The sequence below is a fragment of the Aspergillus homomorphus genome (assembly GCF_003184865.1).
Source record: "Aspergillus homomorphus CBS 101889 unplaced genomic scaffold BO97scaffold_2, whole genome shotgun sequence".
NCBI classification, from domain to species: Eukaryota; Fungi; Ascomycota; class Eurotiomycetes; order Eurotiales; family Aspergillaceae; genus Aspergillus; species Aspergillus homomorphus.
In genome coordinates this window covers 1263262-1290781 of record NW_020291888.1, presented here as the reverse complement: position 1 = coordinate 1290781, position 27520 = coordinate 1263262, and the positions used below count along the sequence as shown (strand labels likewise).

Below are 27520 nucleotides of genomic sequence, written 5' to 3'. Positions count from 1 at the left end.
TATGTGAAAGCGTGATGGATCGCTAATCACGCTGAGCTCAGCCAGGAGGACATAGCATCAAGAGCCATGTGCTATATAATCAGCACTGTTATTCCCAACTAATTCTTCACAAACTGTAATGAAAGGACCGAATCGGGCTCGAGATGTGGACAAGGTCTTATCTTAGTGGAGACTGCATTGAAGGTCGTCAATTATGTCCGCCGCCACCAGCATGGCCGATCTCTCCTCTGGTTTGCAAGATTAAGACCTCAGATGGGAAGATTCCAATCAGGTCATGGCAATGCAGTTTGGTAAAGATCAACGAAGGAAGTCCAGAGAAATTCGACACTATCAAGGGGATAAATCCTTGTCTTCCGTCCGTAACAAGAAAACACGCACTGCCACCGACCGAGCCCGAGGTCGCGGTCGGAGTCCAGAAGTAATGGCCGAGGGTGTCTCCAACTGGATTGAAATCCACCCAACTTTCCAGATCGGCATGCAGTTGGCCGATCGATAAGGAGCCACGGAGAGACAAGCGGGGGAGAGGGGTGGAATGTGCGATCCTTAGCTGCATCAGTGTCGTTTGTGACTTTCTCACTTTTTTCAAATCTCTTTCTCTCCCTCACGCGCACGCTTGTTTGATTCGGTTATACATCCCACTTCTTTTCCTTGCGCCGGCTTCGTTGTTGCCAAGATGGGTCTCACCACAGAACTACAGAACCAGACATCACAACCGCAGTCGAGGTATGTGATACCCTCAGATTCTTCCAGTCACTGCTGAATCAGCGCCCCCTACTCACACATACATTCTTTATATAGATCCGACTGCCCGGGCTTGACCGCGTTGCCCTCACTCCCCCTCTTCCTCGCGGCCAAAGAACATGTGCAGAGTCGCCCCGAGCATATTGCCGTAGACGATGCCACCAAGGGCCAACAATTCACTTTCCGGCAGCTTCTGGCCGATACGGCTGCGTTGAAGCAACACCTTCTTGAGACACTCTCGCTCACGGAAACCGGGGACTTGGACGAGCGTCGGGTCGCTTTCCTGGTGCCCAATGGTTACGACTACGTGGTTACACAATGGGCTATCTGGGCGGCGGGGGGCGTCTGCGTGCCACTTTGTAAGATCATCACTCTCTTCTCCTTGGGGCTAATTGTCTGCTGTGCATGCCCTACAGATATTTCAGCATTGTCTCATGTATATGATGCGCCTTGTGGTGTGAGTCGCTGACAATTGAATACTCTTTGTGAAGGTACCTCTCACCCGGTCAAGGAGCTTCTGTATACGATCGGTGACTCAGACCCCGCCGTGATCATCCTGCATCCCACTTTCGCCGGAACCCAAGAAGCCCTGTTCCAGGCGGGCCTGAACAGCAGCAGCAATAACCATGAAATTCCATTCATGAGTCTTACCCCTCACCAGCAAAAGCAAGAGGCCGAACTATCGTCGCTCCCGCTTCCCGAATTCTTCTCTTTGGAGTCCCAATCATGGCCCCTCACCCGGCGAGCGTTGATGATTTACACCTCCGGAACTACCGCCAATCCCAAGGGCTGCGTCACGACGCACAAAAACATCACCTTCCAGGCGCAATGCCTGGTCGAGGCGTGGAAGTACTCACCCTCGGACCGGCTCATCCACGTGCTTCCGCTCCATCACGTGCACGGCATTATTAACGGCATCACAGCCTGTCTGCTCTCCGGCGCCACTCTGGAGATGCACCCCAAGTTCGACCCGCAGGTCATTTGGCGCCGATGGACCGAGGGCGGATCGACGATGTTCATGGCCGTGCCGACTATTTACTCCCGGCTGGTTGATGACTTTGAGACCCGCATCCAGGGCACCCCACAGGAGGAGGCAGCGCGGGCCGGGGCCCAAGCCCTGCGACTGGTCGTTAGCGGCTCTGCTGCCCTTCCGACGCCGATCAAGAAGAAGTTTGCCGCGATTACGGGCGGCCAGGTGCTACTGGAGCGGTACGGGATGACCGAAATCGGGATGGGGATCAGTTGTGGTTTGCCCGTGGAGCAGCGGATCGACGGGAGCGTGGGGTGGCCGCTGCCGGGCGTCGAGGTTCGGCTGACGGAGAAGGATACGGGCCGGATTATTGAAGGAGAGGACGAGGACGGAATGATTGAGATTCGCGGCGATAATGTGTTCCGCGAGTACTGGCGGCGTCCCGAGGCTACGGCCAAGGAGTTTACGGAGGACGGTTGGTTCAAGACGGGCGATGTAGCCAGGAGGAATGCGCAAGGCGCGTATTTCATTCAGGGGCGTGCGTCGGTGGACCTGATCAAGTCTGGAGGGTATAAGATCTCGGCCTTGGAGGTGGAGCGGAAGATGCTGGGGTTGGAAGCGATCCAGGAGGTGGCGGTTGTTGGGTTGGCGGACGAGGAATGGGGACAGAGGGTTGCAGCCGTGGTCAAGCAACGAGCCGGCGTGAGTTCCCCTGCACATAACTTTGGTCCTTCTCTCGAGCTAACCTGATATTACACAGACTGAACCTCTCGAACTAACCAGCCTGCGCGCGCAGCTCAAGAAGGAAATGGCATCGTACAAGGTACCGACTGTGCTGAAGCTGGTCGACGCCATCGAGCGTAACGCGATGGGCAAGGTGAACAAGAAGACGATTGTGAAGAAGTATTGGCCGGAGCTGGCAGCTTAGACTCTGAGATCGAGAGATGAGTATACACTAGAGCTTGAAGAGCAAGCATGCGATCAGAATTCAAAAATACTCAACTATAGCTGATTACGAACATCTTGCCCCATTGTTCTAATTTTCTATAGGTCAATGCTAAGAGCTGACTCATATCGGGGAATAAGACATAGCTAGCTCGAATGGGTCGACAATACAAGAAACTTGAGTTGCTCAAGAATTGTGCCATAGTTTCTGAAGTTTGATAAAAGTTTCATAAAACCTGTGCCGAGCACAAAACTCCCTGAGCGAGCGACCTCCTACAGTCTCTGAAAAGTCGCACTCTTGCAACACTTCAAACTTGGATGATGGAGAGTGCTGCACCATGCTATGTTCTGCGCTTGCCGGCGACGGCAAAGAGCATTTAAGTTGAGTATTCTCGATCGACAGAACAGAGTCTTTCGTCTCTGGTAAAATCACGAACAGATGTAGTATGAAACTTGTGGCATTTGCACCAGCCTTCAAAGGGGTTAGAAGAACCCACCTGGCCAGCAGTAGTAGCGTCCCTTACTACCACCATCAGAAACAGTTAGGCAGAAAGAGAACGGCATGACAGATACGTTATCAAGATGGCAAGAACTGTAAGAAGTTTAGAAGTAACACTGGTCTGTTCGGATCCTTTGACCATAAGCCGTATTAACAGCAACGCAACCGCCTCGTCCGGGCAGGGTAGTTCTTACCACTAATCCTACAGTGGTGTAGGTTTTAAAGAGACGATTTCCTAATCAACAACGTGTTTCACAGCTTCGAACTTCAACATAGATACGAGAGGGGTGAAGGAATACTTATATATATATATATATATATATATATATTTCTTTTCCCCTCCATTTATTTTTTTCCTTCTCTGGTTACTTACTTGAGGCTACGGACTGTATGATATAACACTTCGGAGGTATCTAAGTCAATTTATTAGTGTTGGCTTGACTCGAATTTCTACTTTCAGTCTTCTGCTTCTTGACTGTACACTACTGCAAGCTGCAGCTCTTAGTGCGGTGAAGTAACCAGTCACTTTCTCTTGGTGCCTCAATTGTTTGACCCCCGCAAGCAACACGCAACCACACACACAATGGGGAAAAAAAGCAAATAACAGTTGCAAGTTCGCAATGCAGCCTCTCCATAGCCGGAATAAAAGGACTGCTGCCTGACAGGGTAGAGCTCGCTGCCAGTCATGCAATTCCTTACTCTTTTCCATATCCAATAATTCACAGTACAGCTTTGCTTCTGTGTCTATGGCAACTGTTCTCTCAAAGGTTTTACAATGTCGGCTGCAATAGTTGGTTGGACTTTCAACCCTACCGCGGCGGAGCACCTTGAATCTACTTTACAGTTATTTATCCACGATCTTTACCTGCTCCTGGACGATGCGTGCTCCACTTAAATGTCCCCAGCGGGAATGATTCTAGCAAGAAGAGAAACCTACGGAAGATCAAGTGGATGCTTGCCATAATCATCTTTCCCGAGTTCAATGGTCGCGTTGGCCCTCATAGCCATTGCAACTTATGCCGTGAACTGGTGGAAGGCCAAAAATACTGATCGTCCGACTGTCATTTCGGGGGTATTCAGCCAGCATGCGGAGGATACGGTCATCATCAGCAGAGCATCATTTCTGCCTTTTATAAGCCTGCTGTACCCGCGACCCTCAGCAAGAGGCGCCCGCATCTCCAATGAGAACATTAAACTTGAAATCCACTATAACATGCCCGTCATGACGCGCACCTTGACAGTCGTCTCGACGCTTTTCGGTAGATTTCATTGTATGGCATGGAACTGCGATTTCCCAACACAGACGGAGCTGATCCTGTGGCACGTTGTCACCGTCATTACCGCGGTGTTTTTTTGCCCACCCTTGGGGTTCTCCTCTTCTTATCTTATGTGCGTAGGCCGTCAAGAGTTAGCGATCAAGTTAGCGCGGCTTTCACTGCCTTTGCTGCCCTACTGTATACTGTTGCACGGCTGATATTGTTGATACTCGTGTTCATGTCTCTGCGGTCTGTCCCGGCGGGGGTCTATACAAGCACACGCTGGACACGGTTTCTGCCTACACTCGCGTGAATGGACGACTTGTGAATCATTCTTTGCTCTCTGTCTTGTGCATGTCCCAGTACATTAGCTCCGAGGAAGACTATGTTCGATAATTAAGGCTGTTATATATTATGGTTTGCAGCTGTGCTCATCTGACACTAAGGAACGGTTCGCTCCATTTTCTTCAATTAGTGTTTTCTCTTAGCGTCTGCTTTTTTTGCAATCACCCTATGAATATTAAAACATTTGTCTGTGGTGGTTGAAGATTTCCATTGTGACCGGAGAGCAGGCATAAGTCTCGGCTGGTTGAATGCGAACTCTGGCTTTTCCAAGATCACCTTCCCGGCTCGCAGTCTAGCCGAGACTTGACTTGATATCCAGATGCACGCAGACTACACCGGATCTGCTCGACCCAGATACCCTCCCTCTCTTCCAGGTTTATGTCCATATTCTTCTCGCTAGTGTTTCTCTGGGCATAGTCGGGTTGAAAGGCATAGTGTGAGGTGCTGCCATCAGGATCGATCTAGCCGTGATTACTGGATCTAAATATGCAACAGTCTATCCTAAACAGCCTCAATGACAATTTTATTGATTTATATACTAGCCTTTTGCTACTTGAAATGGAAGCGGTAGTGCTCGACTCGGAAAGTGATGTGATGCTGAATTTTTCTCTTACTCTTCCCCGAACTCCTTATACTGAGAAGAAGAGGGTTGTGAGCGTCGGAACCTGAAGTATGTGAAAGCTGACCTATGCGAGAAATAGATATTCCAATATTGTAACACTCTGTTCCCCCTCAGGCGCGCACCGCTGCGCCCAAACGAGCGAGCCCCTCAGTGCTTGAGAGTAAGCACACCCGGTCGCCACGGCTGGGTGTTGTACTCGCCGCTACTGCTCGGGTTCTTACCCTGATACAGCAGCTGCAGGTTGCAAGGGTCGACAGTCATCGTTTGGTCGGGGTTGGTACGAACGAGATCCCCATGGCTGATGTCGTCGGTCCAGGTGGCGCCGCTGTTGGCTTTGCCCGCGAAGGGATGATCCTCGCTGGCCGCCTGGGGAGTCCACGCCCCGCCGAGACTGCTGGCCGTGAAGGAGCGGAAGTACCGCCGGCCCTGCGCGCCGATGGCCTCGACAATCATAAGGTACTTGTTGTTGCTGTTACTCTGGCCCTTAACGGTGTAGACCTGGACCGCCTCGAAAATGTCGTTTCGGGCGCCACTCAGGACCACCTCGTACTGCGTGCCGAAGTTTCCGGGGAAGTTGTTGATCGGCATGCTGGACCGGTAGATCTTGCCGTTGTCGCCGGCGAAGAAGAGATACATGTGCGTGGCATCGCCGATCAGGGTCTGGTCGATGGCTCCGGTGCCGGAGGCGTCGCTGATCTTGCCCGTGAAGAGGGCTTGCTCGGAGGACCAGCCGTTGGCGTTGGTGGGATCGCTGGAGGTGCGGTAGGTAAACGTGCTGGAGCCCCACTGGTAGGCTAAGATCCAGATGTTCTTCGGCTGAAAGTAGAACAGCGTGGGGGCAACGGCGTGGAAGTTCATTGCGTTCTGGCTGGCAGATGCCATGCCGGACCAGTCCGCGAAGGTGCCGAAGTTCATCGAGCCATAGCTCCCGCTTCCGTCGGTGGTGGAGGCGTAGACGAGGTGTTTACCGTTGTAGACTACATCGGTGAAGTCTTTGAGTGCCGTCCATCCGGACTTGGGGTTGGCGAGAGCGCCGGTTGATGTCCAGCTGTAAGTCGATGGAAGGGCACAGTCGGCGCTGGCGAAGGGCGCTGATGCAAGCAAGTAGATGCCAGAGGACAGAAGACTGGCTTTCGCCTTGAGGAATCTCATTTTGTATGTGTTCAGACTTTCTCGGCAGATGATGGTTTCAGTGGTTGGAGTCTCCAAGCAAAACGCTGTACAGGACTCGACCTGGTATAAATACTCCAAGTATGGCTCCTATGTTGAGTGGTCTGTTTGGAAGAGTGGCAGGAAAGCTTTAGGATGTTTCGGCTAAAAGCAGTACATTTTCTGAATTTGTCATATCACGCTCTCATAGGATCGGTTCTAAGTCTGGCAGTCGATACCCCAGCCAGACACCATCATGCACCGGACTGTTGCCTTGATGAGTATAGATAGGTATCCACATAACCCCGCATCAATTTCACCCTATCGCCACCTTGGGGTCTAGTGCCATTCTGCAGGGAAAGACGGAAAATTAGTCAGGGAAACTCTGAATCTAGACATGGGTTCTGATGAGTGGGTTTATGCTGATACATTGCCGCCTATGAATTGTCTCATGTCGAAACACATCCGAACTCTAAATAGTTTCTGCTAGATAACTGAGATAACTGACACCTGTCAGGGTCATAGGAATTGACTCTTGAACCAATGGTTTCAAGATGATGGAGCAATCTCAAGGGCCTATACAACTTCTTGCATCTTCTGGCAATGTATGCGAACATGGACGAAAGCTCTATGGCAAAATCGAAAGTGCAGTATGGCACCGTTGGCTTTCAGCAAAGGGTCTGCTTGGCTGTAGTGTATCCTCGAAAACGCTATACAGTAGTATTTGGAGCCGAGGCAGACCCTGCTTGGCGCTAATCTTGACGACCATTCAAGATACCGGTGAAAGCTGTCTCCACCCTCGAGGACCGTTACTTGATTTCCATGACCGCATCATTGTCCCCACGATTTCCGATTAAGGTTCACCTGTCCTCACGATGTTACATTTTAAGTTAGAGCCCGCACTGGGCCTACAGGAAAAGAGCTTGGCAATGGTGGCAGTAGCCGCCTGGACCCTTTTATGCAATTATTCAGGCTAAAAGACAAACAACCCTGGATCGAATATCATTTTCCTTTCAGGTTATCCAACAAGGATTTGAGTAACATAGACAACCTCCGTTCTCTACCGGTCAATAGAGTACTCCGTACTGAGAAGGAGGATAGCGGTCTTAGTATCCAGCCTAAACCCTTCCATGTGTTGATTCAGCCGAGGAGTGGATGAAGAATCGCACCACCTCATCCCTGAACTGACTCCTACAATTTTGGAAACTATAGACCGAAATCATACTCCACTATCTATCTGCGCGTGAGAAAGATGATACGACTTCTCTTCTCTTCCGAGGAACAATGCCCGTTTAGCCTGCTTCCTCGAGGAAGGTCGCTTCATGTTCAGTATAAATACTGCCTCCTCCTCTGCTGCATATCACCTTTCTTTGTGCCAGCCTCATCTCTATCTTTATCAATCATTCAAAGAATCAATTGTTCCAAGAATCGTTCCAAGAGTCAATAATTTCACGTATCTCGAAATGGTCCAAATCAAGGCAGCTGCTCTGGCTATGCTCTTTGCTGGTCATGTGCTTTCCGAGCCCATTGAAGCCCGTCAGGCCTCAGTGAGCATCGATGCCAAATTCAAAGCTCACGGGAAGAAATACCTGGGTACCATTGGTGATCAGTCCTCCTTGAACAAGAACCCAAAGACCCCGGCAATTATCAAGGCCGACTTCGGCCAGCTGACCCCGGAGAACAGTATGAAGTGGGATGCTACTGAGCGTGAGTCCTCGACCCCCCTAGAGTAACTGGTTTTCTCTTTGAGCTTCGAAAGCTGACCTCTAAGATAGCACAACAAGGACAATTCTCCTTTTGGGGGTCCGACTACCTCGTATGTATTCATCAAGATCCTTCGGTCAAGCCTTGCCTGGTCCTTACAAATTCTATAGGTCAACTTTGCTCAGTCCAACGGCAAGCTGATCCGTGGACACACTCTCGGTAAGTCTCTTAACCTATCATGGGTGCAGCATAATACAATAGGGAGAAAGCTAAACTTCGTCAAAGTGTGGCACTCGCAGCTCCCATCGTGGGTCTCTTCGATCAGAGACAAAAACACTCTGATCAATGTCATGAAGAACCACATCACCACCGTGATGAACCGGTACAAGGGCAAAGTTTACGCTTGGGTAAGTTTGCAGCTGTTTTGAAATACCAAAGTCCATAAAGCCACATTACTGATCAGATCGCAAGGACGTTGTGAACGAAATCTTCAACGAGGATGGTTCCCTGCGCAACAGTGTCTTCTACAATGTCATCGGTGAGGACTATGTACGGATCGCCTTTGAAACCGCTCGTGCCGCAGATCCAAATGCAAAACTCTACATCAATGACTACAAGTGAGTTTCATGATCCCACCTTTTTTTTCTACACATCATGCAATTCTGACTTCGTCAAAGCCTGGATAATGCCGGGTATGCTAAATTGACTGGCATGGTCAATCATGTCAGGAAGTGGATCGCCGCAGGTATCCCTATCGACGGAATCGGTAAGTTCTCCTTGTTCCTATTGTCAGGTTGACGGATACTGACTTATTTTCAAGGCTCCCAAACCCACCTGAGCGCTGGTGCAGGTGCTGCTGTTTCTGGATAAGTGCCCCTTCGTGCCTTTTTTTAAGGCCCCGGCCTAGACCGGTGCAAAATAGCTAACATCATTTTTACTGCTCTGAATGCTCTGGCTGCTGCAGGCACAGAGGAAATCGCTGTTACTGAATTGGACATCGCTGGCGCCAGCCCCACTGACTACGTGAATGTGAGTCGCCCGCAGCTCCTTGATCAGTTCACTCTGGACTCCCTGCTAATTGTCTGATCTTACAGGTCGTGGAGGCTTGTCTCCACCAGCCTAAGTGCGTCGGAATTACCGTTTGGGGAGTTGCTGACCCGGTACAGTGCCCTTTAATTTCCATGCCGACTTGTCAAAGATCTGTATGCTGATATACCTTTTCTGGGAAATAGGATTCCTGGCGCTCCAGCTCCAGCCCTTTGCTCTTCGACTGGAACTATAACCCGAAGCAAGCATATTACGCCATTGCGAATGCCCTCTAGTGGCCCATGGCTTTCAAGGTCTCATCTGTAGATGCTAACTCTACACCTGAACTGGCACACTTTGAGTAGTTTAGTCTCAACCCACATTGATAGCTTGGAAATACAAATACCTGAACACAGTACAGCTGTTGTTGTGCTTATTGGAAACATCCCTTTATTGAAAGACCCGGGTTGTTCTCAACAAGTGGTCTAGAAGTAGTGCCTTTACCGAACAATTTCGATAATCTGAGACATAATCTATTCCAGCAGCCCAGATTAGCAACTTTCGCCCCACCTACGGGTTCGACCTTCCCAAGCAATGTTTAACCATCTTGCCGTGAAATTAGTTAGCAGGGCTGAAACCATGGTCTAGAGCTTCTGGCGCTGGCTATAATAAATAATGTAGATCATAGCCCAGCGCTGGTGTGGGTATCATATAGACTCCACCCAAGTCAAGTGCGTTGCGAAGCTCACGAGTGAATGCGATATAACGTATTTGGTAAGTGAGCCGGCCATGTAAGCGAGCCGGCCACCGGCCGGCTTGGCAAGCAGTTCTGTATGCTGCGTATATCAGAATTCTGATTTACATACAAAATATACAGTAATTTGAATATTTATATAGCTGTTAAAACACCTGAAATCAAGCCTCTCTAATCAGGTATCTTGTATATATATATCCAAGAACTTTATATATACTACAGCAAGACAGCACCCGGTAGTATAGTTAATTATCTCCAGGCCCTGTATTACCAGCTGCTTTCTTTAAAGCCTGGATATTTTTAAAGATTTTATACATTTTCTAAACTATAAAGCTGTTTAGGCTATTTATTTAATACTAATTATATCTTTACTTTAAGTTCTTCCTCTTAACAGTCTTACAAAATTAGAAGTTCTTTTATTCTAAAAGAATAATTCAGTTCAAGACTATCTCAGCATCTTTAAAAATATATAATAAAACAGTTTATATAGATAAAGCCGGAGGATCTGTTTCTTAAAATAATTTAGAAATCTTTAACTTATACTTCTTGAATTACTTTAAATTCTTAGATATTTTAATAATAATTAAAGTTGTTTTTTAACTACTTAGCTAGTTTTTCTCTTTATAAAAAATAAGATTATTTAAAATTTTATTTAGATTAAAAGAAATAATTCCAGCAGCTTTAAAAATACTTTAAATATTCTTTTTCTTAAAGACTTAGATATAGGTTTCCGGATAAAGATTAAGAAAGTTAATCTTCTTAATATAGTAATATCTAGTTTATATAAAATATTTAAAAAGGCCGCTATACATCTACTTTAATAATAAAAAGTAGGCTATATCTAATAATTAGCAGAGATAAGAAAAGTTAGTAGATATATATACTAGAATAATATTATTTTCTCAGTATATATTATTAAATTAAAATATTAAATAAGAGTTATACTTATTAAGAATTAAGAGGCTATATTAGCTAGTTCTTTAATTTTTAATATAAAGAATAAAGTATTCTTTAAACTAGTATTCTCCGATTTCTTAATTAATCCAGTTATTTAGCGATATTATAATACACTATAAAGAAGATAAACTATTTTTATATTATACTTAAATATATGTTTTCGCCTTTAAGATTAAATATATAGATAATACCCAGCCGGCGGTGTTAATATACTTAATTAAAATTATCTATTTATAATTATCTAGCTATATAAAGAATAGTTTTTTCTTATAAAAAAAATATATAATAACTTTAGTTATAGCTACTAAGCCTATAGCAAAACTAGTTTTATTAAAGTTATAGATATCTTTATCTATAATTCTGTATATAATAATAGCAGTTTAAATATATTAAAACCAGATTTATATAATCTCAGGATTTTTATACTTTACCTGTTTATAATTAATTTAGTGAGTAAACCAACTTTTTAAGAACTTATACTAAGAAATAAAGTTATATATCTATTTTTTATCTATAGAGTAAATTCTATCTTAACTATACTTCTATAGTAAGATTATAGCTATATAATAGACTTAAAAGTATCTTAACACTATACTATATTTATTAAATAAATAAATCTATTTAACAAGCAAGTCCTCTTCTAAAGAAGTTAATTTATAGAAATTAGTACATGTTTCCTTACAAAATATAACTTTCTTAAGGCGTTCTTATAGTATTAACCGAGGAACTTAAAAATATATACAGCTTCACAGATTAACAAAATTTAATATTTCTAAATAGTTTTAATTGCCAAGCAGAGCCTGCCTTCTTATTCTACCAAGTTTTTTAACAATTTAGGCATTTTTCGTGGAGATATTGATGTTTGAATAGCCTCATATTCAAAGGGTGGGCGATTCATGTTGGGGTGGCCGGCTCGCTTACATGGCCGGTTCGCTTACCGATTACGTTAGTAAAGCGTGGGAGCCAGAGCCGAGCGGTCCCACTTGACCCAACTGTGATGAGACACATGGTTCCAAGCCATTTCATGCCCCCCAGCAGGTATAGCATCCGTTACCCGGAGAAGCATATCCAGAGATGGCTAAATCAAGGAACCAATAGCTATAGACTGCCTCGGTCCTGTCTTGGACCCTGGAAAATAGAGTCCGGTACTTCTGAAGCACCGACAACTGCCGACCGTAGCGTCAGACGGTTATTCTTCTCCACCTTTCAGCCTTGGGATAATTTATGCGCCAGGGTCTAGGCATATCTAGGGAGTCAACAAATCAGCGAGACGCGGGAACTAAGCCACCGTTCCCCGTTCCGGGACGGAGCCCTGGCCCGGGCGGAAGCTGAGGGTCTCAGGGCGAGACACCCTGGAGGGTCTTCCTGGGCCTCGGCTACGGCAGATGCGCTCCACAATCCACTTTACTCGGCCCTACTCCGTCAAACTGACAAACTGAATCTTACCGCCCTCGAACCCAAGACGAGGTAAGCACGAATTGGAGGTAGTTGGCTGGCTTCCCCGGATCACAGCATGATTTAGGCAAATCTCCCCTGGAACTAGCTAAACCTGAGGTCGGGAGGGCACCGGATGCGGCTAAGGCACCTTGGGGTTCTCATAATTCATGTTCCATAGATATTTCGCTTACAGTTGCAAGTCCGTTGTCACTTGTGCAAGTGGGGTAAGTGAATTTTATTGCTACGGTTGTTACTACGCCGTCAAGGCGATGGGTGTTTCGTCGAGGAAGTTGATGTGGGTTTCAAGACTCAAATGACGTTGCAACCCGTATGTGTGGCTTCTGAGATTGACTATGCACAATATACACTAATAAAGCTAGGTTACAATCATCCCCCTCTCCTTCTCCGACCCCTGACCGAAGCGAGGACAGGCGTCTGACTTTAGTTACTTAGGCATATGAGATTCTCAAGCGGGGGGACAAGGTAGCAATCTTCTTGGAAGGGGGCTCTCAAAAGGTGGTCTTCCACATCCACAAATGGATGAGTGTAATAGGCCCCCGGGAATCCCTCGTAGCCTGCCAAGAGCAGCCTAATACTGCACGCTCGCAGACCAGCTCGACACAGTGAGTTCCGCGGGTCCACCGGTAAAAGGCTCAGTGCCGAATTGGAGATCTACCGAGGTACATTGTCAGAATAACTACCAATAGTAGTGGAAGAGGCGAAAGAATGAACAGTCTGCGAAGGTGAAATGGGAACTGTTACTCACTGATGAGATACTGGCTCGACGCTGGGAATCCATTGTTCTGCGTCAGGTATTTGAAGAACTCGTTGATGTCTGCGCTGTACGACGTGATAGGGGTGGATGCCACAAAGCTGTACGTCTTCTGCGGGCCGTTGGCCCCGTACCACAGCTCCCAGCTCTTCCCATCAACCGTGGCAGTGGCAATCTTGGACCCGATGGGCTGAACGCCACCGTAGCGGGCAAGCCTGTAGTAAGCGAGCAGGGTCGCATAGTCTTAGTTCTCCGATACTGGGACTCGACTGTTGTGAAGAGGGACAGGAGGCTGACGTACCAGATCATGAGCTCGTAGTCGCCACTATAGGTGACATGGTTAACATCCGCGGCGGTAAAGAGATCATAGGACACGTCCGCCCGGATGTTGCTGTTGCTGTAGCTCCACTGGGCGGAAGTCGGGATTTTGGCGACCTGACTGACGAGTTTTTTGTCGAAGCTGATACCAGAGTTGGCGTAGCTTTTGACCGAGTTTTCACCGCCGGACCAGTTCCAATTTGTAGACCACGAGATCCCATTGCTCGAGGCCGAGTTGACGGTGGTGCACTGGGACCCGGACCCGGAGCCTTCGCCCCAGAGGTTGTTGTTGACAGTGTAGGCTCCGCTGCTGTAGGTGCCGTACTGCTCACAGAATGTCTTCTGCTGGGCGGCAACGGCACCGGCAAGAGGAGCCAAAATCCAGAAAGTCTTCATATTGGTAAAGTAGCTAAGATTTGCGGTTCTTGAAGTTTGTTTTCTGCTGTGGAAGGGATGCTGAAATATGGGTTGTATAGCTGAATTTATAGTTGATCTTTACACCTGATCTCTCCTCCAAGCACCGGCGCGGCTGGTGTCTTACACATGTACCTAAGCTAATGTTTCGAATTGAAATTCAGGCTCAGATCTACACGCCACTACGGTTCAGCCGGTCCCTGATTGAAAGTGCCGATCAGGCGGTGCTTCGGCATTTAGCCTTGGGTCTGGGTAAAGAGAGGGCAGGTCTCACGCATTTCAGCCAGGTTCGACACTCTGCTGAAGCCTAAATGAGTAATGCCTGGATGATGCCGTGTCTCAATGTTCTATCTTGAGCCCTCAAAAATGACGCATCGGTACAGTTTCGCATAGGATTGCGCTGTGGGGCCGAGCAACCCTTCACCTATCAAGCAATCGTACGCAAATGCTTCATTGGGAGCTCTGGAGTCAAGCAAAGCTCCAGCTCTACAAGATCCATTGTAGCTTCAAGAAAGTCATACATGGGATCTCTTGGTTTTAGATAGCTTCAATAGCAGAGATTTCAAACTAGAGCAACCACATTTATACGACTCATAGTCGTGATAAAGGGCCGCAATGAAGAAAATGGATCTATTCTTCCTGACCAGTGGTCTGCCTGCTTTTGGCAGGAGGCCTTAGTCGCTCAATCGGAATTGCGTATGCAGAGAACGATTGCATGATATGATATCTGCCAATGTCAATTAATTAATACCTTCAATATAACTAACCCCAATGCAAGAAGCCTAGGCATTAGTGCCGTCTTCTCACATATGCTGCAGTGATTTAGTATATATGAATTGATGACGTTATTCCCCTTAGCTTATGGTAATCCTTCACCCTCAAGGGCGAATGACAAGGAAGGCTCGTCATACTTGGCATTATCAAGGGTCAGCCTTACTGTATTTTTGTCTTACAGGAAAGACATCGGCCTGGTTGACTACTGCTTGGATTTTCCTTGATCTGCATTGTGTGGAGAGACTTTTGTAAACTGCTTCCTAGTTCTATACGCTACAGGACTTGGCCTTTTCCATATGCATCCCCTAAGGTATAAGATATCAATCAGGTTCAGCCCTACGAAGCCGCAAGCGAAAGGGTACATGGTAGCAGTCGTCGGCAATTGGCGCAATCTTTGTGGACTTCGATGTTCACCGAAAATAAGGAAGCCTGTAATCGCCGAGAGCAGTGGAACCGCATTCTCTCCAAGATCATGCCACAGGATTCATTCGGAGAACGAGATCAGAGAGTCTTTGGTGGGCTGAAGGAGAAAGTCATTATACTTCGTCCAGTGCGCTCCCGCTCTCATTGTCTTTACCCAACACAATATCTATGAAGACAGAGAATTCAAGGAACCTAGCTTCCTAGTCTCAATCTGAATGAAAGTCATTATCCTTTCCCATAGAGAATTTACCTCCTCTATATAGTCCTGTTTGCTGTATAAGTAATACGAAATCGAGCCCCTCTATGCAAGGATGAAACCACCATCAACGAAAACTAACATGAGAGCAAAACGCTCTTCCCATCAAAGCTCACAGAACCAGCAGAGTCAACCTACACCCAACTTCCTCCGACAATGACCCACAGAAACACCATAGTGGGGCACATGCTCACAGCTGTCCTCGATCTGGAAGGCCAAAAGACTCATGGTGAAAAAGAGGCCGAAGAGGCTGCAATCAAAGCCCACCCCGAGCAAGCATCCGAGATTCGAGACCACGGCTGCCACCAGAAATCTCTCGAGCTAGTCGATACAGTTGCCCGGTATCTTCACAAGGCGGGCATACCGCACTCCTGGATCTATTGCGGGCACCGAGCGCCCGTGGACCAGTGGCAGATCTACATCGCTTTCGGCAAGGAAGGGATAAGCGACGACGAGCGCGCCGAGCTTCGTCAAAGTCTCCTCTCGCGGTATCTGGGAGATGAGGTCCACCTGGAAACGGATGTAGTAATACAGCATGCGGCAAGTCTTCCTTGGCGAGCCGTGCTGCGTTGGGAATCCAATCGGGGATGGAAGCACACGACCAACCTTACAGTGTCGCACGGGCGGATCTTCGTCCCCGTGCGAGACGGCCAGGTTGACGTCGACGAGCATCGTGCTTTTTCGAAGGCGGCCACCCCGCGTGCGTCGACCGAGTCCATTGCGTCTATCGTAGATAGTGTCTGGGGGGCCTTGTATGGTCCGCCGAACGAAAGGACTGAGTTGACTCTTGATGAGGCAATTGAGAAGATGAAGGTGCTCCGGACCAGCTGAGCTGACAAATACTCTATTTCTGGCTCTCGCACAGGACAATTGCGAAGTACTGCTCGTCCTGATATTAGTAGATTCAAGGAACTTTTATTCCTTTTTTCCTCATGGCAATATAATTTTCTACTTATCATTCTGTCTCCATAATATGAATTGTTTATACCATGGACCAAGTCCTTAAATCATGAGTTCTTGCTGCCGCTCTACGGTGGGATAATTCCTTAGCCCCAATGATCTAGAAGTCATAATTTCTTCCTGAATATGCTGCCCAGATTATACAACGAAGGTTGCTGGTGGTCACCCATCGACTACTGAGTCTCCGACAGGAGCATGTATAAGAAAACTTCACTGTACTTGATAATTCAGCGGGCTGATGCCATCTCAGCACGGATACTGCCCAGTGTTTTCACAGAACATTTTCAATATATCACCGATATTCTGCCATACCACGAAACTTTTGAGCCATGGAACTTATTCTAAGCCCTCTTCAACAGCGCCAGCCCTGGTTCATTCTCCTAAGAGTATTCGAATAGCGGATGAAAGGAAACTGCAGTACTATTGTTCTTCGTGTATCGTTCCCAGTTCTCATGCCGGGAGCTCAACACGCCGGAGCGCAGGGACACTCAAGGATGAATTTACTAGAGCGGATGACCAAAAACATAATGCAGGTACTAAGGATCTTGGAACCTGGATCTAGTCCACCGCAAGGAGAACATATGAATCCCCTTCCGTTGAGCTAGAACCTGAGCACAGAGCGCAGTTACGAAGTATTCAGGCATGTATGTGTATCTGGCATAACACAACCAACAGGTCAGTAGGGCCAGAAGAGATAGACTACAGCCGCCAGAAAGACGGAGCCAGCTAAAAGAGAATGAGTGTGGGCTAGAATCTGAAACTGTTTCAGCTTGTTTAGATAATAGAGGTTGCTTTGTATGGTCGGGGTACTGCCAGAAGCCTAAGAGCCTTATATAGATAAAGGTTTAATTACAAGGATATCTATATAAAGATGTCTACTTGGGATGACTCGAAAGCATTTCTGTTGAAGTTCGATCATATGTATACATATTCCGTCGAAGAGTACAGCGGCGTACATGTCCAGAATTCTTATCGAATATCAGACGTTGAACTGGGCTCCCTAGAACAAAGTTAATAGACACATTAGCTCTGCGTCTCGACGGGACCAACGCCTGGAAGACCATTACTCGGCTCATCAGATTCCCGATTCAATCCCTCAAGACCTTTCTGATGCTCCAGCCACGATTCGAAAGCGCCCTTCGCCAACAGATTATATGGTGGCTTCAAAGCCCACGGGAACGATAGCAGCGCAAAGTATAGCAGCTCCGACTTCAGATGAGTGAACATCGCGGCTGGATCGGGGCATTCCTCTGCGGGCCGCCACTGACAGATGGGACAAACCTCGATATCGACATGGGGCGTCTTGGGCTCCTTCGCAACAGCCTGAGGATTTTTCTCGCCCCGCTCGAGCGCTTCAAATCTATCATACTCCTCGTTAATCCTTCGCCCTGTTGTCAGGTGCTCCACCCACCCGTGTGCCGTGATAAAGCCCTCGGCCTCCTGGACGTTGCATCCAGGGACTAGACAGGTGAGATGCTGGAGGTCCTCATAGATGTGACTCCTCCAGGAGCCTTCGTCACTGAGCAGCGTATCCGAGAGCAGTTCGAGACAGCATGGACATCGGAAGGTCCCCGGCGCCGCCAACTCATCTGCCGGGGCCAACGTGCGCTCCCAGGAGCCGTTGATAACGACATCCGCGTTCGGCGGAGCCGGGAAACTCACGCCCTGCTCTCGCGCCGCCAGGAACTGGTCAACGGTGTACACGCCCGACGAGTTCTGCTGTAGCGCGACGAGATAGTGTCGACGCTGAACATTGAGCCGGATCAGTCGTTTCTGTGTCTCGGTCAGCTGAAATCCATGGCCTTGAACATCCTCATGCTCCGGTTGCCGTCCTGCGATCCAGTCCTCCAGCTGCTTTTCAAACTCCCGGTAATCCGCCGGGCTGAACCGCTTATCCGCGATCTGTTGCCAGAAGGGCTTGCGCGCCTTGTCGCCTTCGAGTTCGTCCGTGATGAGTCCGTTCAGGTCTTCGAGCCCCGCCCACGCTATCACGATCCCTCTGCGGATCTGGTTGTTGATCTCGGCCCGGGTTTTCTCCACAGACGCGCTATCAGTCCGCTCGACCGTCTCGTCTGAGGCAGATGTAGAAGCTCCAAGAGCCTCCAGTTGCTCCCCGAGGTGGATAAGTTGTAGCGCGGAAGATCGAAGCAGTTCGTAATGCCCACTCAGTCCGCGATTCTCGTTGGCACGATCCATCCGCTGGGCAACCAGATAATAACGACGGTCATAGACTACCTCGCGAAACGCGCGGTGGAGCTCTTGGATCTCAGTATGGTGGGCTTTGAGGCCGCTGCACTGCGTGAGCTTTTCGAGGTACTCATAGACCCAGACTGAATTATACGCTGTATCCATGATTAGTCTCGGTGGCACGATTGTGTTCAATGAGCTACTGAACTAAATATCTATGGCCGAGTGAACTCCTTGAGCCTTGGCTAATTAAGTATGCAGTTTGCGGAAGCGATGTGAGGGATTTATTCGATAGGCAACACTTTCCCTATTTATACCAGACGATAACGATGAACCATTGTGGTGGTCTCGAGCCAGAGCACAAAGCCAAATCAATGACTTGTGGACTGAATGATACAAAATCATTATACCTCAACAAAGCGACTGAGGCTATTCAACAAGTTAGCAGGAAAGGTCCCAGACCAAGTCAACAAAAGAGCTTGTGGGCGTTTATCGCTCCCGTCAACAACCTGAAAGCGAGTGCGGAACCAGCTGAGAGTTCCCGGAGAAGCACTTAGCCGATATTGGCTGATGATATTAACTTGCAGCCTGCATTTCCAAGAAACAAACCGCGCTCCTGCCATAGAACCGACCTGATAAGATGCACGTGCAGGGTCAGACGTAAAGCTTGAAGGCGCCGCTTATCGACTATTGAAGTAGTGCCCCCTGTGTTGGCACGGATCGGCCCCCTCTCCCCGTCCCACATGCCGTTATCTATCCGGTTCATTGGCTGTCAAGCCGCGGGATCTCCGTCGGAGTCCCTGAAGAAACCCTAAGAAGTGGCTCCTGAAGAGATGCAGATGCATATCCTCAATGTCACCTCACTCGGAGTTCCCATGCATCGTGTTGTGTTGATCGGCCGACCTCCGATCACGGCTGGCCGAGCAGGAGAGATAAATAGTGCTTCAAGGCCTGCAGAAGTGTGAGGGAATATCCGCAGCAATCCCATCAACCCTCAATCCTCAAACCTTTTCAAGCAGAAGAAACCACCCCCAAGATGTCTCCCGTCAAGGTAGAGGCCTATTTCCCCCTCCACAGCTAACGACACCATTGAACGAGCTGACCGCCTACCCAGATGCTTCTCTCCCTCCTGCCCCTCTTCATCTCCTCCTCTCTGGCCGCCGCCGTGCCCGAAAACGCCGCGCGCGGCAGCTGCTCCTACTACTGTGGCAGCACCTGCTACTGGGACAGCGATGTCAGCGCCGCCCTGGCCAAGGGTTACGAGCTGTACCAGGACGGCGAGACGGCCGGCGACTACCCGCACCAGTACCACGATTACGAGGGTTTCGCCTTCTCCGTCTCGGGTACCTACTACGAGTACCCCATCCTGAAGGACTACGACGTGTATACCGGTGGGTCGCCCGGGGCCGACCGCGTGATCTTCAATGAGAATGATGAGTTGGCTGGTTTGATCACCCATACCGGGGCGAGCAGTGAGGATGGGTTTGTTCAGTGTACTTCTGCTTGAAAGGGGGTATTAGACGGAGAGGAGAAGTGGTTTGGGGATTGGATGGTTATGTCTGCCTGTATTGAATCTAGCATTCAGTTAGGCCAATGAAAAAAAGCTCACCAGTACGACTTGAGCTGATATATATATGACTGCGCTCTATATGGTCGCGTTATACATCCTGAGATTTATACTGAGCATCTTCATCGCCATTTGTTGTCCCAGCCGCCCTGTTCCACCGCAAAGGCAATGGCCAACTCAGTGAATCGGGCCATGTGCTGATCTCATTAGTAAGGCAGCAGAAGTTAAGAATGGGCCAACTTACATCAATCGAGAAATAGCCTGTTTCGTCGTCAATGTCCATCGTATCATTTACCCCATGGACATAGGGGTCGAAGTTGCCAGGCATCTTGCCTCCAGCCAGCGGATTGCCCTCCGAGGCAAAGGCCGACGGGTAGTTCAGCTTCGTGAATGACATGTAGTCCGAACCGGCGCCACTGTCCATGTCGTAAGTTAGAGAGCAATGGGAGAAATGAGCAAAAGATGAGCCAGTGGAGAGAGTACGTACGCTCCAAGCTCGTATACCTCGGTCGGGATGGAGATGTACTCCCTGCTAAGGTTGACAGTCCAGTTCGTCAACGCTGCATCCGCCTCAGTTGCAATGAACCCTATCTCCTCGGTCGAGTTGTGGGCAATGAACGCCGTCATGTCCTAGTAGATTATACCATCAGTCACACGTTGAACTCATTCATCGGAGTCTTCATTTCTTGGTAGTGGGGTAGTCTCACAAATTCCAACATAGCCCCAATATGCGCCCCCTCCTCCTTCTTAAATCGCGCAATGGCCTGACTGCCCAAGAGTCCGGCCTCCTCGGCAGCATACCAGTGGAATTCCACAGGACCGTTCTTGGGGGTGAAGCCGCTCGCTGCCAGAACGCGAAACGCCTCCAGAATACTGACCGTGCCCGAGCAATCGTCGTCAGCACCAGGTGCCGGGAGAAGCGGGAACAGGTAATTGGCAGAGTCCTGGTGCGCGCCAATGATGGTAAGAGGGTGCGAGAAGTTGCGGACTTTCGGTTCGAAGCGTGCGATGATCGACGACTGAGGGAACGAGTGGGTGAAGTACTCCAGCGAGATGTGCGTTCGAAAAGGGGAGTCCTGGATGATCTGTGGTTTCATGCATGAACACATATTAGTCAGTCTCTTCGAAACTCTTTCGTCTTGTAATGCTGACGATGGAGTTGGGCAAGTCGACACCATCAGGGCATAAGGACCTTAGCGATATGGTAGTAGAGCCACTCGGAGCTCATCTCGCCATGAATGCCTCCATAGTACCGGTTGTAGTAGCTGGTCATGTGCCGGAGAACATATTCCATGTGAGCTTTCTCGACCTGGTCAAAGAGGGGTCGAACGTAGCGCTGGTGTGTCAGCTGGGGCAGGTCTATCAATGCCACCACAGTTAGTTTGTCCCTAGTGATTTTTCGCGCACTCCTGCCCAGCGAAAATTGTTGACTCACGCGCCGTTCCCGCCAAGGCATGTGCCTGCTCCGCATACAACTCTTCATGGTCCGTGATGTCCATGAATTTCTTGCCCTGCTGACGCAGCAGCAGCTTGTCGCCTTCGGTCATCCATTCCGGGTTGGGTTCTCCGCGGACGTGCAACAGGCGGGGCCGGGCAAGAAAGTCAGCACTTTTGGGGCTCAGCGACACAAATGCGGCCACTGGGTCGTTCGGGTGCTCCCGGAGCGCGGCGTGGACGGTGTCTTCGTCTAGGACGAAGATGGCATCGTCGTGGCCAAAGAAGACTTCGTCCGTGGAATCGAGGATTTGCTGACTGTCGAGAAAAGTATCGAACACGCCAAGCGCGGTCTGAGCGGTGCTCAAAAGCAATGGGAGGGTCAATAAGGTACTTCGCATGGTGGAGAATGAGGTGGGTGAGGCAAACGGCTAAGCTGACGGGAGGGATGGCGTGCGTTATTTGTAGGCTGGAGTCATCCCGCACGGACCCCTTGGCACGATAAGATAAGCCTTCTTTGCTGTGGCAGGATGCCGACTGGCCATTGGGCGAATATCGTCCAGACAGCGCTCATAACTAGGTTACCAGTAGGTCGATATTATGCAGGAGATTACTACCAGGTACTTACTTTGGACTGATGACCCTGGGATAATGATATGTGCTGGTCGTGCGGAGATATACGTTCCTTATTTTCCAGAAGAAAGCTCTTGCAGTGGAGGTGCAGATCTCCACAGTAGCCCCACATCTCAGACCAGTTCCGAGGTTTGGTTGGAAACGGACCCTTTCTCTTTCTCAGGTACTAAGTATAAAGGGTTTATAGCAGGTGCTGGAATGAGTGAGCTTATCGCAGTATGACGATTGGCTTGTGCATTATATTGCCCGCATTGCCCGTTGTACGTGCCAAGTATGTAGTGAAATCCTACTGAGTATCATGGTCTAAATATGTGCGTCATATAATCAGAGACTGAATTGCTTTCCCCAGTCATGCCTGCAAGATATAGACCCAATGACTATTCTCGGCCGATAAAAGGAGGTGTCTCCAACTTCAGTCTTCGCCATAGCGGACCCCGAATTGCCCATCCCTAAGCTCCGTGCTTGGGTTTCCATCTTCCCCGCCAAGAATCAAAGAATCAAAGACACAACTTCCCAGTTCCTTTCCTGCAAGGATCAGTAAACTTCCTAAACTACATCCCCTTCAATCCTCACCGCGGAGATCGCGAGCTTCTAACGGCGGGGTGGATCTTCAATCACGCCAATGTGGCAGACTTGGTGCAGATGAAGACAACATGCATGAAGAGTATATCTTCACCAGCATGGGGGCACATACTACCCCTGTGAGCCAGGGCTTTAAGCTTTTCTACCCCTAGCGTCAATCACTCGAGCGCAATCTGCTGCAGCATGAGTGGAACCATGGCAGAGACTACCGAGGAGAAAAACGTGGGATTGCACCCCACGCCGGAAAGCCAGCACAACAGCGATAGGGCTCCAAGCAGCGACAGCAGCATCGCCGAACATGCGGATGTCAATGCGAAAACCCTGTTGCGGAAACTGGACTATCGACTCTTGCCTCCGCTGACGATACTGTACTTGCTGTCTTTTCTCGATCGGAGCAATGGTATTTTTCATGACTCCGGTTTCAATGAGTAAAGGGGCGCTAACACTCCCACAACAGTCGGTAATGCTCGCTTGAAAGGCATGGGTACCGATCTCGACATGTGTAGGTGATGTTCTTATCTATCTATGATGAATACCCACTCTTTGTACATACAGAGTACTAATGGCGCACATAGCAGGAGATCAGTACCTCACCGGCCTAACGCTATACTTCATCGGCTATGTGTTTGAGATGTCATGCAACATTGTGCTGAAGAAGACCACACCTCGGACCTGGCTGCCTACTCTGACTCTGATCTGGGGTGTCGTCGCGAAGCTCTGTGGAGTCGTGCAGAACTACGCAGGATTTCTGGTCTCGCGACTGCGTAAGTCTATTCCTGTTCGTCGACAGCATGGAGATGAATGCGCATGCGCGTGCTAATCCAGACATCTAGCCCTGGGTATCGCCGAAAGTGGCCTGTTCCCCGGCGTGATGTTCTACCTAAGCATGTGGTATAAACGAAACGAGCAACATTACCAAGTAGCTCTATTTTTCAGTGCTGCGTCGCTGGCTGGCGCGTTCGGCGGGATTTTTGCCTGGATAGGTCTTTTAGATTGGGCGTCTTCCAGGCAATGACTGACGCCAGCTAGGAAATCGCGCATATGCGCGGCGTGGGAGGCTATAACGACTGGAGATGGATCTTCATCTCGGTAAGTGTGACTTTAGAAACCCTCTGATTTTGTCCTTTCATCAACTGATACCATACAGGAAGGCCTTCTCACAATTGTCATGTCCATCGCCGCCTACTGCTGGGTCTTCAACTATCCCTCGACCGCTGAATTTCTCACCAACAAGGAGAGGACCTACATCAAAAACCGTCTCAAGAACGACAGCGACGCCACCCGTAACGAGCAATTCAGCTGGGATGCAGTCGGCAACGCCTTCCAGGACCCAAAGGTCTGGCTCTACGGCCTAGCGTTTCACACCTTATCATTACCACTATACATATTAACTCTATTCATGGTAAGCCTACATAACCTGCGTCTGCGCCTTCTTCGCACTCCTACTAACAACCCCTATCCTTCCAACAAAGCCCACGATAATCACAACCCTAGGCTACACCTCCGCGCCAGCGCAACTCCTCACCGTGCCTCCCTACGCCTTCGCCTTCCTCATAACCCTCACAACCGCCATCCCCTCCGAACGTACCCACCGCCGCGCGCCGTTCATCCTCGCTGCCGCCACCCTGGCTTGTGTGGGGTACATCCTCCTCCTTACTGAACCCCCGACCCGGCGTCTCCTACCTAGGAACAGTCCTCGCAGCCGCGGGATTTTACCCGGTCGTGGCGACCATGCTCGCGTGGCCCGCCAACAACGTCTCCGGACAGTCCAAGCGCGCCATCGCCAACGCGCTACAGATCTCCATCGGGAACCTTGGGGCGGTGCTGGGCACGCAGCTGTATCGGACAGAGACGAAGCCCCGGTATTTCTTGGGCCATGGGTTTGCGCTGGGGTATTTGGTGGGGAAATCGGTGGTGGTCACTGTGCTGTGGCGAGTCTTGAAGAGAGAGAACCGGGTGAAGGAGGGATTGCGCGGGGATCTTTCTAGGCAGTATGAAGAATTCTTTGGGGATGGAGATCCGAGGTGGGTGTTTCAGACTTGATTTATAGGTTATCTTGGAGAGAGGGGCATCGGTTCAAATAGATGGGAGGCTGTCTAGATAGAACCTTGCCAATTAACTGTGTCCATGGATCTCCTCATAGACGGCGGTCCAAGCTGGACTGACAAGCCATATCGAAAAGGCAAGACAGTGCACGGGAGCAGGAAGTAGTATTAAACCGACAGAGAAGGCAGTCGGTAAGCCTAAATCCCCATGGCGCGGGGTCTCGCTATCGCTCTCAAGAACGCGAGACACTCTGTACGTGGAATAATCGCCGATCGCCTCTGGGCTATATGTTAGCCAAGATCAAAAAGCATGAAGCACAGGAAGTTTATCACACCCTAGCCCAGGGATGAGCTGTTCCGATCTGACATCTTAGCTCTATGCGGTCAGTGAAGAGTCATGGTGGGTGCCCTTCAATCCAGCTCAGCTCAAGGAATTAACGCCACAGTGTCTTTGGGTATCGGATCGGGGTGAACGCCATGTAAAGTTGGTTTCCAGTACTGGCGATCTTGCCGCGCACCAGCACTCCAGGAAGGCCGGAGCTCCCTCCTTGGCCATAGCCGGAGGCCATATTCGACCGATACTTCAAGACGGCCAACCTATTTTCGTCCACAGATCTTCGTGTCTGGGTTGAACGCCAAGCCCAGAACCAGGCGAGTTTATTAATCCCTGAGATCGACCATCGTCAGCTGAATTGCAAACTTCGGTCCAGTGGGTAGTGCCCAGGATAAGCGAAAGACGCCGGACATTACTGCTGTTGAAGGACGCGAGAGAAACCGCGGAATGAACATTGCTTTTAGAAAGGAAAATCTGGCAACTGCAAGGGCCACGATCAGGCTGATTATTTGTGATGGGTTATGCGAGTGATACATTGGCTGCAGTGCTCAATTAGGTTGGATGGGCCGGGAGATTCTTGGTTCAATAGTTGGATTTCAATCTTGTGACACATTTGATCAGCAAAGGGCGCCACTCATAAACCGATCCCCTGCTTCTGCGCCATCATGTCACGCACGATCACTCACACCTCAGGGTATAACCTGAAGAGTCAGAGCGTCAATTGGCAAGCTTTTTCTGGCATGTCCCGACGGTTCGATCACTGACTCCGGAGACTTTGATACGTCGCAAGCGGGAGAAACAGCCAAGGTTTGAGATGAAATATATCCAGCCTGAACGCGTCTTCATTGTTCGTCAATAGTCCTCTTACAACCAGTCTCTTTGATCGTTTCAAGATAGTCGATGACGTTCATCAACGCCATCGCGGTGTGTCCAGAGTCCGCGTTACCGATACATATATGAAGGAGGAAGTAGGAAGGGTCGACACCAAGATCCTTCAACTCACGAGCTGCCGTCATCGCTTCTAAGCTGACAAGCTCGTAGTGAAGGTTGAAGCCGAGTACTTCGGGAAGAAACTCGAGAGGGAGCAGTGAAATGAGAAGCTGGGCAACGACCGCTTTCCAGGACCGCTCATCATCCATGGCCGCTAGAAACGATGGTTTGATGAAGTCGCGACTTCCAGGATCTGGAAGAGAGCACCCGACTTCTTTAAGAAGCTTCGCATAGACAAAGACATGGTTCTCGTTCGGATCCCCATCACCGAGCTCCTCCGATAGAATCTGCCATGTATTCTTGGTGACTCCTCGGAGATCCAAGGGGGTGGTTAGCTTATGGATATGGTTGAGCCAAGCGCCATCGACCAGTTTTGCTGGAGCCCGTTAAGATAGCCAACTTTGAGCTTCATCAATCGTCCCGAATAGTTCTGGGTGTTTTCCAAGTGACCTTCGACTGAGGTATTTCGCCCATTCCATCATGATCCCCTCTTGTTCTTCGTTGATGAATTCCCGGGGTCGTTTTGCATCGTAGGTATCGATGCGGAGTATACCCTTTTTGCCATCCTCGAGGGCGAGCGAAATAGTTTCCGCTAGCATAGCCAGAAGCTCATCGCGGGCTGATTCAAGCACGCTGGAATGCTTTTCAAGATTTTGAAGCTGGAAGTACATCTCATGATACCATTGGATGGGCTTGGGAGTTCTTCGTCTGAAGCTCGGTATTTCGCATACTCTGCTTCTAGACCTGAGAAACGTCTGAATGGCACGAAAGAATGGATCCCTGACAGTAATAATCGACGATAGCAGCCAATAAGAATCAAAACAGCGCCAGGACAATAAACGAGTAGTCATTGGTCATCGCGACAAATCCCGGTAACTCCATGTGAGGTCTATTCCTGGTAAATGAGCTCTAAGCATCATGAGATAGTCAAACTTGTAGATTGCTATTATTTATGGGCTAGGTTAGTTAACGAGGGGCTTATGAAGCATTGCAGGCTGCCCTGTAGCACCTGCGTGTGATTGCACCCTCGACCACTCGCGAATCTGGCCCAACTTCAGCCTGTGAAATTCAACGACTTGTATTTTCTTTTGGGGCGAGCGTGGTGTAACTCTGAGGAACTTTGGCACATATCAGACACTGCAATGAATGTCCCCATTTTCCGGGATGTGTCTGAGCAGCGGTGGTGAGGCACGACACGCTGCCGGCTCTGCACCCCATTCAAGGTCTAGCTAGATCTAGCCCTGAGATGTTTGAGCGCCACCGTGAGCTGAACCACATTTTCCGCGCGAGGGTTCGCCCAGTTTCCCCGATGGGGTACAGCTGCTGTCAATCTACTTTACACTACCTGCTTCACACTGCATGAGAATGAATCGAGCCCATAGGTAGCTTCTGGTGGCGCATATCGGACCGAGAAATACTCTAATGT

At 49.2% G+C, this 27520-nt stretch overlaps 11 protein-coding genes across 11 annotated transcripts; 6 read left to right on the top strand and 5 right to left on the bottom strand.

The window, feature by feature from the left end:
• Positions 1–485: 485 nt before the first annotated feature.
• Positions 486–2711, top strand: BO97DRAFT_382289 (acyl-CoA synthetase). Its single transcript, XM_025693292.1, has 4 exons — positions 486–723; positions 799–1100; positions 1233–2413; positions 2472–2711. The coding sequence occupies exons 1-4, from the start codon at positions 674–676 to the stop codon at positions 2637–2639; spliced, it is 1701 nt and encodes a 566-aa protein (XP_025556210.1). The 5' UTR covers positions 486–673; the 3' UTR covers positions 2640–2711.
• Positions 2712–4042: 1331 nt separating this feature from the next.
• Positions 4043–4813, top strand: BO97DRAFT_82321 (uncharacterized protein). The gene has a single exon (XM_025701089.1). The coding sequence runs from the start codon at positions 4138–4140 to the stop codon at positions 4627–4629; it is 492 nt and encodes a 163-aa protein (XP_025556209.1). The 5' UTR covers positions 4043–4137; the 3' UTR covers positions 4630–4813.
• Positions 4814–5410: 597 nt separating this feature from the next.
• On the bottom strand, positions 5411–6762 carry BO97DRAFT_453107 (arabinoxylan arabinofuranohydrolase). Its single transcript, XM_025699060.1, has one exon. The coding sequence runs from the start codon at positions 6528–6530 to the stop codon at positions 5526–5528; it is 1005 nt and encodes a 334-aa protein (XP_025556208.1). The 5' UTR covers positions 6531–6762; the 3' UTR covers positions 5411–5525.
• Positions 6763–7990: 1228 nt separating this feature from the next.
• BO97DRAFT_335722 (endo-1,4-beta-xylanase) lies at positions 7991–9553 on the top strand (the record flags this gene model as incomplete). The annotated part of the gene is made up of 10 exons (XM_025691437.1): positions 7991–8234; positions 8303–8343; positions 8402–8450; positions 8517–8638; positions 8703–8848; positions 8909–8997; positions 9052–9081; positions 9154–9260; positions 9326–9391; positions 9464–9553. 10 exons carry the CDS (start codon positions 7991–7993, stop codon positions 9551–9553), a joined length of 984 nt encoding a protein of 327 aa, XP_025556207.1.
• A 3122-nt stretch (positions 9554–12675) lies between these two features.
• On the bottom strand, positions 12676–13931 carry BO97DRAFT_453103 (glycoside hydrolase family 12 protein). The gene is made up of 3 exons (XM_025699059.1): positions 13479–13931; positions 13172–13392; positions 12676–13077 (listed from the first exon to the last, which is right to left on the bottom strand). The coding sequence occupies exons 1-3, from the start codon at positions 13889–13891 to the stop codon at positions 12995–12997; spliced, it is 717 nt and encodes a 238-aa protein (XP_025556206.1). The 5' UTR covers positions 13892–13931; the 3' UTR covers positions 12676–12994.
• Positions 13932–15518: 1587 nt separating this feature from the next.
• On the top strand, positions 15519–16193 carry BO97DRAFT_410544 (uncharacterized protein; the record flags this gene model as incomplete). Its single annotated transcript, XM_025696139.1, has 1 exon — positions 15519–16193. One exon carries the CDS (start codon positions 15519–15521, stop codon positions 16191–16193), a length of 675 nt encoding a protein of 224 aa, XP_025556205.1.
• Positions 16194–17310: 1117 nt separating this feature from the next.
• Positions 17311–18674, bottom strand: BO97DRAFT_453097 (uncharacterized protein; the record flags this gene model as incomplete). Its single annotated transcript, XM_025699058.1, has 1 exon — positions 17311–18674. One exon carries the CDS (start codon positions 18672–18674, stop codon positions 17346–17348), a length of 1329 nt encoding a protein of 442 aa, XP_025556204.1. The 3' UTR covers positions 17311–17345.
• An 816-nt stretch (positions 18675–19490) lies between these two features.
• BO97DRAFT_402605 (ribonuclease-domain-containing protein) lies at positions 19491–20116 on the top strand. The gene is made up of 2 exons (XM_025694546.1): positions 19491–19560; positions 19624–20116. The coding sequence occupies exons 1-2, from the start codon at positions 19546–19548 to the stop codon at positions 20014–20016; spliced, it is 408 nt and encodes a 135-aa protein (XP_025556203.1). The 5' UTR covers positions 19491–19545; the 3' UTR covers positions 20017–20116.
• Positions 20059–21929, bottom strand: BO97DRAFT_402604 (Zn-dependent exopeptidase). The gene is made up of 6 exons (XM_025694545.1): positions 21512–21929; positions 21269–21435; positions 20784–21161; positions 20564–20706; positions 20321–20492; positions 20059–20273 (listed from the first exon to the last, which is right to left on the bottom strand). Exons 1-6 carry the CDS (start codon positions 21909–21911, stop codon positions 20199–20201), a joined length of 1335 nt encoding a protein of 444 aa, XP_025556202.1. The 5' UTR covers positions 21912–21929; the 3' UTR covers positions 20059–20198.
• A 991-nt stretch (positions 21930–22920) lies between these two features.
• On the top strand, positions 22921–24768 carry BO97DRAFT_420432 (MFS general substrate transporter; the record flags this gene model as incomplete). The annotated part of the gene is made up of 8 exons (XM_025696656.1): positions 22921–23125; positions 23183–23227; positions 23301–23489; positions 23559–23644; positions 23755–23814; positions 23873–24127; positions 24198–24357; positions 24419–24768. 8 exons carry the CDS (start codon positions 22921–22923, stop codon positions 24766–24768), a joined length of 1350 nt encoding a protein of 449 aa, XP_025556201.1.
• A 1178-nt stretch (positions 24769–25946) lies between these two features.
• Positions 25947–26765, bottom strand: BO97DRAFT_410539 (iron-containing redox enzyme family protein; the record flags this gene model as incomplete). The annotated part of the gene is made up of 2 exons (XM_025696138.1): positions 25947–26404; positions 26495–26765. The coding sequence occupies 2 exons, from the start codon at positions 26763–26765 to the stop codon at positions 25947–25949; spliced, it is 729 nt and encodes a 242-aa protein (XP_025556200.1).
• Between the last annotated feature and the right edge of the window lie 755 nt (positions 26766–27520).

Bases quoted from the DNA above. Each gene is read 5' to 3' on its own strand.
- BO97DRAFT_382289 (XM_025693292.1), top strand. From the start codon at position 674: ATGGGTCTCACCACAGAACTACAGAACCAGACATCACAACCGCAGTCG. The intron at 1,101-1,232 runs GTAAGATCATCA...CTCTTTGTGAAG, and splicing joins GGGCGTCTGCGTGCCACTTT to GTACCTCTCACCCGGTCAAG. The intron at 2,414-2,471 runs GTGAGTTCCCCT...GATATTACACAG, and splicing joins TGGTCAAGCAACGAGCCGGC to ACTGAACCTCTCGAACTAAC.
- BO97DRAFT_82321 (XM_025701089.1), top strand. From the start codon at position 4,138: ATGGTCGCGTTGGCCCTCATAGCCATTGCAACTTATGCCGTGAACTGG.
- BO97DRAFT_453107 (XM_025699060.1), bottom strand. From the start codon at position 6,530: ATGAGATTCCTCAAGGCGAAAGCCAGTCTTCTGTCCTCTGGCATCTAC.
- BO97DRAFT_453103 (XM_025699059.1), bottom strand. From the start codon at position 13,891: ATGAAGACTTTCTGGATTTTGGCTCCTCTTGCCGGTGCCGTTGCCGCC. The intron at 13,393-13,478 runs GTACGTCAGCCT...CGCTTACTACAG, and splicing joins GACTACGAGCTCATGATCTG to GCTTGCCCGCTACGGTGGCG. The intron at 13,078-13,171 runs GTGAGTAACAGT...GTACCTCGGTAG, and splicing joins GTCGAGCCAGTATCTCATCA to ATCTCCAATTCGGCACTGAG.
- BO97DRAFT_402604 (XM_025694545.1), bottom strand. From the start codon at position 21,911: ATGCGAAGTACCTTATTGACCCTCCCATTGCTTTTGAGCACCGCTCAG. The intron at 20,493-20,563 runs GTACGTACTCTC...CGACATGGACAG, and splicing joins GAGGTATACGAGCTTGGAGC to TGGCGCCGGTTCGGACTACA. The intron at 20,274-20,320 runs GTAAGTTGGCCC...TAATGAGATCAG, and splicing joins CAGGCTATTTCTCGATTGAT to CACATGGCCCGATTCACTGA.